This window comes from Lissotriton helveticus, chromosome 6, assembly GCF_964261635.1.
Source record: "Lissotriton helveticus chromosome 6, aLisHel1.1, whole genome shotgun sequence".
Lineage (NCBI taxonomy): Eukaryota > Metazoa > Chordata > Amphibia > Caudata > Salamandridae > Lissotriton > Lissotriton helveticus.
In genome coordinates this window covers 2,068,012,364-2,068,024,500 of record NC_136067.1, presented here as the reverse complement: position 1 = coordinate 2,068,024,500, position 12,137 = coordinate 2,068,012,364, and the positions used below count along the sequence as shown (strand labels likewise).

The following is a 12,137-nucleotide window of genomic DNA, read 5'->3' as shown; positions in this document are numbered from 1 at the left end:
GAGGGACTGTTCCAAGAAACTGGAATTTGTTAGTTATTGAAAAAATTATATTACTACATGTAATATCAAAGCGAGAGACCAAATAATATTTGAACTAAATTTGGAAATGTCTTTTCTGGAAAATACAGAAGTTTGGAGTGATGCTCTTGTGCTTTAAATCCAGAGGGAGATTTAAAGATTGTGCCCATGTAAAGCACTGCAATACCTTCTCGTCTACAAAATAATAATAAAAATAAAAATAAGGGTTAGTGAATGATTTTCCAAAAGTAACTTCTGTTTCTCCTACTTTTTGTGTCTGAACATATTTTTGCACAACAAACTAAAAATATTTAATGGCAATTTGTAAAATATGTTTCGATGCTGTGGTTGCTTAAGTCTTCATTACTTTCCTCTTGAATCCCTCACCCTATTCTAAAAAAATGTTCTCTGCTTTTTAATCTGCAGAGAAGAAGGGATCGTGCCCACTGCCTCCCACCTACCCGACGTGTGCTGACTTCCACAGCCCACCCACGAATGCGTGCTCCACAGACCAGCAGTGCCCGGGAGAGGAGAAGTGCTGTGAATATGGCTGTCAGCTGCAGTGCAAGGAGCCCTTGCAAGGTACTGGGCAGTACCCACGCGAGCACGCGCTGTTTCCGGGGTGATCCTGTAAAACGCAATAAGGCTTGGATTGTTTATGCACAGGAAGGTTCCCTTTCCTGCGCATAAACAATCTTTTAAAAAAAAGTCATTTTGTGACTTCCATGTGTGCTGCAAGCAGCACACATAGAAGTGAAAAAATGGAATTTAAAGATTGTTTATGTACAGGAAGGGGGACCTTCCTGTACAGAAACAACCTTTACCCCGCACGCAGACACCCTTGCACTATGGTGCACGGGTGCCTGCGCTGGAGCTAGGCTGATAAGTGTAACATCAGCGCAGGGGGAAACGCAAGGCTGCACCATATCCTTGTAAATATGGTGCAGCCTTGAGGTGCTGAACTGGCGGAGTGAGGGGTTAAGCCATGACGTCTAACGCCTCACTCCGCCACTTCCTTGTACATATGCCTCTTAATTTTTGCACCTGAGTCCTGTTACCATGGAGAGCTGAGACATCTTTTTACACATCTGCCTGATCACCTGCTATATTAACACAGGTAACCAAGGCTTTCATGCCCAAGGAATGAGTTGAGGTGAAGACAGCTTCGGCAGACAGAACACAATATCTTCGTCCTTCATTTGGCTGAAGGACACCTTAGTTGTTTGCTCTATTCCAGTTTGGGAGCTTACAAATACAACCATGGTTGGTTGGTAACATCTCATGTTCTGGTTTGTAAGTCTCTACCAGGGGTTCAAGAGTAGGAGTGTAGAATCTAACAGCTCCCCAGTACTGATAGTGTGGATTATCCCAAAAGGGCTAACGTGCTTCATTGGCCAATGGGGGAAGGGTTCTCTCGCTGCATGGATTCTGTACAGTGCATGCATTCTGATATCCGTAGTGCAAATGCTGCCCCACAAATAATTGTTAAAGTGTTAAAAGTAGGGAAATCTTGGGAGCGGCAGCACTTCAACATAGTACCACTAGTATAGCTAAAAAGAAGAGAATAATGGGTCTGGAATAGGAAACAGCAAACCGCTGAACAGAGGTGAATGGGGTGAAATAACTCTTGCATAGTGTAAGACAAGATTTGAAGAGAATGATACAGGTTTACCATGGATTTCAAATTAAAATCAGCTAATTGTTGCAATTTTAATAAGAACAAATTGTGGAATCAAATGTTTCTATAACTACATATCTGTTTTCCAATATTTTATTATTAACTGAAAAAAGCAGCAATAGCAGAATCTAATTCCATTCTGATGAATTCCGTTTCAGATAAACCTGGATTCTGTCCAGCCTTCAATGGGTCCAGCTGTCTGTTTTCTCCTCCTGCTCCTGCAGAGTGCAGCAGTGACAAACAGTGCCCAGGGACACAGCGGTGCTGTTGCCATGGAAATTGCAGTATGGCGTGCACAGAGACTGGTGAGGATACGTTGCACTTCAATGTGAGACTGGTTTAGGGCAAAAGTTAGAGTGTTATGACAATTTTTAGAAATTGGGCAGATTTACAAGAAACTGACGCATCTGTATAGATGCGTCAGTTTCCCTGCACCTGAGGGAAAAACCCTTGCGCCACCATAGATGCCCCGTATTTACAATGCAGCACACTACGACGTAAGGATTGACAGATTGGTCCGAATTTCGGACGCATCTGTTGGTGAAAAAGTCACGCATTGCTGGAGTGTGCAATGCGTGTTGTGGCCTATTTCCAATACACTGCCTCACTCCTTACGCCTGCTTCAAGCAGGCGTAAGGTTTTGACTCAGTGGCGTCCTAAAAATTACACCGTGAAATCTTGCACCACTTATATGAGGCTTTCCTGCGTGGGAGTGCCTACTCTGCATACATTATACCTGACGCAGGTATGATGTCACCCAGGACTGTACAACGTGATGCATCTCTCTAGATGCGTCACGTAGAAAAATTGCTGTATTTTTTATGCCGGCATTGCATCACAAAAGTGCTGCAACAGCAGCGTCAAAGTGACGCAAGGGGCTTGAATCTGCCCCTGGGCGTCTGGTTGGCAGTGTATACACCCTGTCTGAGCAGGAACCGTAGTTCTAGTCAGGGTAAGTTGGATACATAGGAAAAATTAACTTGTGTTTATCCAGTGGAAGCTTATCACGGAGACCGCAGTCTTAACTTAGGAGGCAATGTGTAAAGTATTTGTGCACACGGTAACACAGTGAAAACTCCCCAAAAAGGCTCAACATGAAAACACCACAAAAAGACTACACATCAGGTTAGAAAAATAGAAAATAATGTTATTACTAAAACAGGAAGAAAAGAAAACTAAAATCCAATGAGTAGAAGTCGAGATATGAATTTTTAAAGGTTAAATGCAAAAATAACGCTTAGAAGCAAATAGTGCTCAAAGAGTTAATTGGTCACCTCGCACTGCGACAAAGTCGAGAGTTCATGCTGCCTGGGATAGAGTGCAGATAGGACCCATGCAGGGCCGGCTGAGTAAAATTACCTTAATCCTTTTCGAAGCACGAGATGCGTTGATGGTCCCTACGCAGTTGGGGTGTTGCGCCGGATTTCTTCACGCAACTGCATCAAAGCATTGGTTCCTTTGAGAGAAGCGCACGTTCTGAGTGCAGCGGTTCCAAATGCGATGTGCAAAGTTAATTCACGCTAGATGAGTGATGCGTCAATCAGTGGCAGCTGGTGATATTTGAAAGTGGTGAGGCATAGCATTGGCATGACTTTTATATAGCGATCAACACAAACAAGTCTAATAGACAAACCTGGGGTCCAGGGTGGGACCCTCTCCTGAAGAAAAAAAATGGTGCATTTTACAGCAAATTTATGTATTGATAAAGCAATGCTTATAAAGCAGTGGGAACGCATAGTCTTTAAATATTAAACACATTAAAAACTGCCCCATATCTTACTGCATTAATATGTTTAACAGTTACTGTAATGTGTGAATTGTACAGTGTGGCAAACTGAGCCCTTTAAAATGTATGTTTGCTCAGTGTCATGCACTACATGCAGCATTAACTTTGGAAAAATGCTCTAACCAGGCATCAGGAACACCCACAGCTGCTGGCTGCAACCAGTTAATAGAAATATGAGCAGACAGGCCTTTAAGAGGAATGAAAGAAGTAGAGGAACATATCAAATACATTTTTGTGATTCCCATAATGTGCCACCTGACCAGTATTTTGATTTTCCTCTGAGATGTAATTGTTTCCAGATAAATTACACAACAACTGACATACACCTAAATCTGTCAATACGATTGACCTTGTCAAACATTTATTGAAATAATAAACATTGGAAATGTTTAAGTTCTGAAATTGCAAGTGTGAATTAAATAGCATTAAGGCCTGTGGAATGAGTTTTGGCCTTTGGTAATGGGGCTTTATGTTAGATATGTATCCTCTTTTCCTTGTCCATCTGCACATCTTTAACCACCTCTCTTTCCTCTTCGGCACCCTCTTCTCATTCTTCCCTGAATGAACTTCTTCCCATTTCTCTCTCAATTCACTACCCCCAAACATACACTACATTCCTTCAAATATAAACACTTTATTTTCTCTTACGTTTGCCTTGAAAATATTTTGACATCAGTGCACCCCTTCACAATCCTTTCCACAGAATTTTAATTACAAATGGAATACATAATCATTGCTCTGTATGGTCTGCAGAGAGGCCAACCCACTGACATGCACTTTCTTTGGCTTCAGCCCTAGTGCCGGTGTTCACAATCAAAGGCCCTCATAAACACGGGGCATGGCTCGAAGCATGCACAGAAAATATTACAGATACACCATAACATTATAAAATAGCTATCGCTTGGGGAATGCAAGATTAAGTAAACCATGTGAAATAAGACAGGAACTAAATCGCTGAATGCATTGCTGTAACATTTTTATCATTCATTATTAGTGAATCAATTCATGTTTTTGGCATATTGGTTAACTTAGGGGCATGAAGAAAGGCCCAATTGTAATCTCATACTCTGGCACACTGACTGCTTAAATGGCAGACACACAAGCATGTTGGGAACCTGGCACAGAATTTGGGGATTTCCACTGACAAGAGGATAATGTGCAGGTACAATCATAGAGGGGCACAGATGATGTGACCAGGGCTGTGACCTGAGCACACTGTCATGAAGGCACTGGCAATAGAGGCACTGGGATAATTACACAAGAACGCTGGACAGGAGGACATGTGGAAAAGTCCTATTTAGAGGGGCCTCACACATTCCATTTCTACCCACGGCCCCAAACATCCTAGACTCCGCTCAGCCAGATTACACCGAGGCAGCACGTGGTTCTCTTCACAGAGCTTAATTACTATCACTAAATTGTAAGCAAACCTCGGTTCTTTGAACATGCAGTCTATAATGTAATACAATAAAGAAAATGCCCAATCGCACCTACACTGATTAACAAAGTATGGAGGACAATCAGTTCAATCAGTTCTCTTAGAGTATCTCCTGTAAGTACTGTACATCACAGTGGGGGATGGCATTTTGGACAGCGAGCCTCCTGTGCAGGAGGGGGAGAGGAGCCCAAGATGATACTTGAATACTGCATGCCCACCCCTGTGCCCACCCTGGTGGATCCTGTTCCCCCTCCTGCGATGGCTCTTGTCCCCCCTGTGGTGGATCATGTCTCTCCCCTGGATGGCTTCTGTCCCAGTCGTGAAGTTCTTGATGGGCCTCTTCTCAAAAGGGCTCTGCTCAAAATTAATATGGAAAGGTGGGCGAGTAAGTAAGTGAAGGGGTGGGTGGATGGCTGGATGAATTAGTGAAAGGGTAAATGGATGAATGAAAGAGTGAATACATGGATAATGAGAGAGGATGGATGGATTGATGAATGAGGGGAAGGATGGATGAGAAAAAATTTAAATAGCTGGATGTATGGGTGGAAGGGTAGCTGGATGATGGATGAGGGGAAATATGGATGAGTGGAAGGATGGATGGATGGAGGGGAAGGATGGATGGATGAGGGGAAGGATGTATGGAGGGGAAGGATGGATGGATGAGGGAATGGATGGAGGGGAAGGATGGATGGATGGATGGATGAGTGGGCGAAAGGATGGATGGATGGATGATGAGGGGAAGGCTGGATGGATGGAGGGGAAGGATGGATGGATGAGGGGAAGGATAAATGGATGGGAAGAATGGATGGATGAGGGGAAAGATGGATGATGGATGAAAGGATGGATGGATGAGGGGAAGGATGGAAGGATGGATGATGAGTGGGTGGGTGGAAGGATGGATGGATAGATGATGAGGGGATGGATGATGATGAGGGGAAGGATGGATGGAGGATGAGGGGATGGATGGATGATAAGTGGGTGGGTGAAAGGATGGATGGATGGAAAGTGGGTGGGTTAAAGGATGGATGAGGGGAAGGATGGATGGATGAGGGGAAGGAAGGATGGATGGATGAGGGGAAGGATGGATGGATGAGGGGATGGATGGAGGGGAAGGATGGATGAATGGATGAGTGGGTAAAAGGATGGATGGATGATGAGGGGAAGGATGGATGGATGGAGGGGAAGGATGGATGAGGGGATGGATGGAGGGGAAGGATGGATGGAGGGGAAGGAAGGATGGATAGATGGATGATGAGGGGAAGGATGGATGGATGGATGATGAGTGGGTGGGTGAAAGGATGGATGGATGGAGAGTGGGTGGGTGAAAGGATGGATGGATGAGGAGTGGGTGGGTGAAAGGATGGATGAGTGGATGGGTGGGTGGATGGTGGGTGGGTGAAAAGATGGATGAGTGGATGGGTGGGTGGATGGTGGGTGGGTGGGTGGATGGTTGGGTGGATGATGGGTGGGTGGATGAGTGAAATGATGGATGGATTGATGGATTGATAAGTGCAAGGGTGAATGAATGGACGTATGAGTGAAAGGGTGGATGTAAGGATGGATGAGTGAGTGAAAGGGAGGGTAGATGGACAAAAGGATGAATAGATGTGTGAAGGATTGAAATGATAGATGGATGAGTGATAGGGTCAATGGATGGATTCATGAGTGGACGAGTAGATGGATGGATGGGTGGGTTGATGGATGGATGGAAGGAAGGAAGGTTGGCTAAGTGAAAAGGTCGATGGAGAGAGAAAGGGAGGATGGATGGACGACTAAAAGAGTGGATGGGTGGAAGGATTAGTAAGTGAAAGGATGGCTGGATTGGTGAAAGGGTAAATGGCTGGATGGATGAGTGAATGGATGGATGGGGTTAAGAGTGGATGGATAAGTGTACAGATGGATAGGGTGAAAGGGTAGATGGATGGATAATGGATGGATGAGGGAAAGGATGGATGAAGGGATGGATGAGTGAAATGATAGATGGAAGGATACATGATGGATAGGTTTGCAAATGGTTGAATATGTTTGGAAATGGCTGGGCTTACTTATATACTATTGCACGACCTCTGATGTGTCTGTAAAACTTACCTGTTGTCCTGAAGTTTTGTCCTGAATTTTGACCTCCTGTCCTGAATTTGTGTCCTGAATTTTGACCCTTTGTCCTGAATTTTTACACTCACCGTCCCGAATTTGCACCAATGCCAGTTGGTCACCCTAGCTATTGCACTGTATGCCACTACACTCTACATCACTCCACTGTATGCTAATTCATTCTACCCCACTCCTCTCTACCCAACTTCTCTCCATGCCACTCCACTATGATTTACTCCACTACAATATTCTCCATCAACAACTATCTATTCCCCTCCAGTGTACTTCTCAAGACTCCACTGAATAGCACTACACTGTGCAACAAATTACTTCAATGTCACTGTACAACACTATATTCTACTCTACAACACTCTATGCATCTCCCGCTATACCACCCCAGAGTTAATATACTCTACCAGACACCACTCCACTGTACTTCACTACTCTACTTACAGCACTCCATTGTACACTACTCTATGTAACTCAACTGTACGACAGCCTATCCCCCTCTACTATACTGTACTGCAATCTACTGGACTCCAAGCCACTTCACTGTGCAATACTTTAATCCACTCTGTGCACTTTACTGTACTCCACTCTACAACACTTTCTGACACTCTACAGCACAGCAGCCCAGTCCTCGGTTACACACACCACACCACTTAACAACATGTTACTCCACTGTATAGTACGCCAGTCCATTCTACTTGATTCCAAGCCACTGTACACTAGAAAATGCTACCCAACTGTATGCCACTATGCTCCACTGGACTAGACTACACTCTACTCCAGTGATCAACACTTTATCCTACTGTATAGCAATGTTTAACACTCCTCTCTACACCATCCCACTACACTAGACTCTATGCACCTCCACTCTATACAAGACACTAATACACTCTGTGCTACTATACAACACTGTACTCTACTACATGCTCTTCCACGACACTGTACATCCCTCTACTCCACTCTATGTCCTGGCACTCCTGTAGAGAATATTCTACTCCACATGTGCGAAACATCCCAACAATCTACAGGAGAACACTTCACTGTACTGTAGAAGAACCCGCTCCAATTTCTAAGAATTATTTCAACTCAACACTACACCTATCAACTCTAGTGCACTTCACACCACTGTTCTATACAACATTCCACTACACTATATAATAATTTACTCCACCGTTTGCTATGCCAACTGACTCTTCTCCAGTCCACTCTACTCTACACTGCGGTACTCCACTCTACTCTACACCACTCCACTCTACCCCATTCCACTGTACAACACTCCACTCTATGCAAGTGCACGTGCGCTATTCCATTGTATGCCTATCCACTGTACCACATTCAACTCTTCTCCACCGTACTCCAATCTATGACACTATACTCTACAACAGTACACTTTACAGCAAACACTCTTCTCCACTCTACTGTGCTACACTCCACTTAATTACGCTCAATCAGTTGATAGCAGAGCAAACTCTACCATTTAACACCATGTTTTATTAAAAATAAAAAATAAACATTGAAACTCAATAAAAAAATGAAAGGTTACACCATTATTATATTCAGGAAAACCTTATGTATTCTTTCCATACATACCACACTTAAAATACACAAACATGTAGAAATTCTTCAGTCATAGTTATACCTTAAATTTATAACGTATCCACCACCTTTAAAATAATATAGCCCGATATATTCCTTATCTACAAAAAAAGGTTAAGAACACAAAAATGAAAGTTAATAAATTATACTTATTCATTTAAGTTATAATTTACGCAAAACATTCAAATGATAATAATTTGCCCACCACTATCCACAGTGTCTTTAACTCGGTAGCGACACTACCAGCCTGATTCATGAAGCGAAATAGCGCCCGCAATGGCTGCGAAAATGCAATTGCGGGTGCAAAATACGGAATTGGCAGTCAAGAACAAAATAGCGAATTCGCAAACACAGAATAGCGATTATAATAGCGATTACGCTATAATAGTCGCAGAGTCCCGGTAGCCGAGCATTAGCGATACGGAAATAGCGACCAACCACGGAATCTGCGAAATGAATAGCGAAACGCAATATATACTCTATCGGCATTCATGAAAAATATACAATAGCGGAAAACCCCAAAATCGCACTTTTGCGCGGCGCAAATTAAGGACAACTCAAAGCAGGTGGTAACCATAAAAGCCATGATTAAGAAAAATTTGAAAAACAGTTGGCCAATCACCAACAGGTCCAGGCCTGACCAATCACACATAAGGACATTCAGCAGCAGCATTAGGCGTTCCACAATGCCAGGAATGTACATGGTGGTGAGGCGGCGAAGACTACAGCGAGCAGCACGGAGGAGACGCATGAGGCAGGAAAGGATTTACCGGCAGCGGGTCACCTTGCTGGGCCAAACCAGAGAACAGATATATGCTAAATACAGGCTGAATGGGGAAATGATCATCTGGCTGATACATGAACTTGACCCCCTCATGCAGCACCCAACAAGGCGAAACAATTCGGTGCCTACACATGTGCAGGTATTGTGCAGCCTGCACCTCCTGGCCTCCGGCAGTTTCCAGGGCATAGTAGCGGCTGCTGGGGGGATATCCCAGCCCACCATGTCACGCTGCCTGCACACTTTCGTTGACGCCATGCTCACCCAGCTCCACCGCCACATCACATTTCCCACGAGCCAACAGGAATTGGACCTGACAAAACTTCAATTTTACAATGTAGCCCATTTTCCCCATGTCCTCGGCTGCATAGACTGTACCCACGTCGCAATCTGCCCACCAGCTGCCACGGAGTATATGTACCGCAACAGGAAGTCCTACCACTCCCTCAACATACAGATGGTCTGCAATGCCAAGACCATCATCACTGACATTGTCGCCCAGTACCCAGGGAGTACCCATGACTCCTTTATCTTCAGGCACAGCGGACTCCACACACGACTGCTCAGGGGAGAGTTTGGGGAAGGACACCTACTTGGTAAGTACACTTTGTCGACAATGTCACATTGCAATGAAGTCACTGCGCTGCACAGGCAATCAACATCTGCTCCTCTCATTCAGGTGACAGTGGCTACGCCCTATGGGAATACCTCCTGACCCCTTACCTCAACCCTGCCACACCTCAGCAACGGCGCTACAATGTTGCGCACATCCAGACAAGGAACTGTATAGAAAGGACATTTGGCCTGCTCAAGAGCAGGTTCCGTATACTGCACAAGACAGGTGGGGCCATGTATTACAGTCCTGCTGCCTGCTGCCGCATTGTGGCTGTCTGTGCAATGCTTCATAACATTGCAACCAAGCGCCGGATACCTGTTGAGATCTCAGGCAGTGAATCAGAAGGGGACGACCGGCCACCAGCACATGCGCACCATGCACGCGGGGAGAACCCAGCTGAAGGCCACAGACGTCGCAACCACATCACAGCGAACAATTTCTAGCCCACCCTCTTCCCCCACCCCACATATCACAATTGCATGCAAAATGTAATGATTACACAAGGCTAATGTGTGCAGCAAAATAAATATATTTGTTTCATTCACAAGAAAAAGGTAATCAGTACAACTATTTACAACCAACAGTATTCCTTCATACTGCAGTGTGAAAGTACATGGCAGGCTTATTGTCAGCCTGTGCCAGTGTTTTTCGGACAGAGTCAAGTGCGCCTCCTGCGCGTTATGCCCAGCCGCCTCTGTGGCTCATCCTCCTCCGGGGCACCTGTACCAGGCGTTGCCCTGGTGCTGCGCCTAAGTGGCGGGACTAGTGTTGCAGATTGGCTGCTGACGCTTGAAGCCCCCTCACTGCCATCGTCACCCCCTACAGTGGCAGGTAGAGCTGGAGGGTGTAGTGCCGTTACCGCGGTGGTTAGGTGCTCCAGGACCCTGGTGATGTCCTCACAGCACTGAACTAGTTGGTGCTGCTGTGTGAGTGACCGGCGCGACAACTGTGAGGTGGCATTTGCAGCCACATAATTTGACCTGCTGTAGGAGGCCAGCCGGCTCATGAGCTGGTGATGGCGCCGGCTTGCTGCCCTGCGCTGCTTGCTCATCGCAGCAGTGTTTGCCTCCATGGCTGCAGTCATGCGGCCCATGGCCGCCGTCATGCGGTCCATGCGCTCTCCCACTCCCGCCACATTGCGCCCAATTTTGTGCAGCTGGAGCTGTATGGCACCTTGCTGCTGTGACTGGCGCTGATGGATCCTGAGCATGCGCCTCTCTACGCTCAAACAGGCATGGCGCTGTCCATTGCCCCTCCTGCTGATTGGAGCTGTGGTGTGACGGTGAGAACTCCCACGCCTGCTCTGCTGGCCTGTCACAGTGGCTGGCCGCTGTGTTGCCACTGTCGCAGGCCCAGATGACAAAGCACCAGCTGCAGGTGGTGTCACAGCAGGCGTTGCTGGTGCGGCAGGGACTGGAGGCACATTAGTGGGGTGCCTGGCTCTGGCTGCGGGTGGGACGGCTGATGCAGAGGCCACAACGGTGGGGGGCCTGGCTTTGGCTGCGGGTGGGACGGCTGATGCAGAGGCCACAACGGTGGGGGGCCTGACTTTAGCTGCGGGTGGGACGGCTGATGCAGAGGCCACAACGGTGGGGGGCCTGGCTTTGGCTGCGGGTGGGACGGCAGATGCAGGGGCCACAACGGTGGGGGGCCTGGCTGCTGGTGTTGTTGCAGCGGCAGGGGCTGGTGCCTGGGTTTCCGGTTGTGAATCCTCCTCCTGGGCCTCCTCATCTATCTGCAGCCTCTCGCTGTCACTGCTTTCTGCGCCACCTGTGAGGGTAAGTGGATACTCATTAGTTGCATGTGACTGCCAGACGTGCTGATGTTACATGCATGCTGGGTGACATTCCCTGGATGGCTGTGGATTTGCGTACTTTGGAACCTGTCTGGCTGCATTGTGGTACTACTACATTGTGGACATACTACATCTCCCACAATGCTTCAGGGCATTTCCTGATGCGCAACAAAGGCATGACTAAGGGCCATTATGTGAGCCTATTTGGTCAGGGACGGTCATAGGGGACAGGGTCGCAGTCGCATGCCACTTACCTTGGGTGTCTTGGGTGGGGCGGGAGGAGTCCAGAGGTGTGACGCCAACGCACGCCTCCCTCTCAAGGGTGTTCT

At 46.5% G+C, this 12,137-nt stretch overlaps 1 protein-coding gene across 2 annotated transcripts in view; it reads left to right on the top strand.

Annotated features, from left to right (window-relative positions):
* LOC144764007 (uncharacterized) overlaps positions 1-12,137 on the top strand; it is a 174,916-nt gene that overhangs the window by 67,107 nt on the left and 95,672 nt on the right. For both annotated transcript variants that reach the window (XM_078650136.1, XM_078650135.1), the window contains exons 5-6: positions 445-600; positions 1,855-2,001. In XM_078650136.1, the coding sequence (XP_078506262.1) occupies positions 445-600; positions 1,855-2,001 (303 nt within the window). The remainder of the gene's footprint in view (positions 1-444; positions 601-1,854; positions 2,002-12,137) is intronic.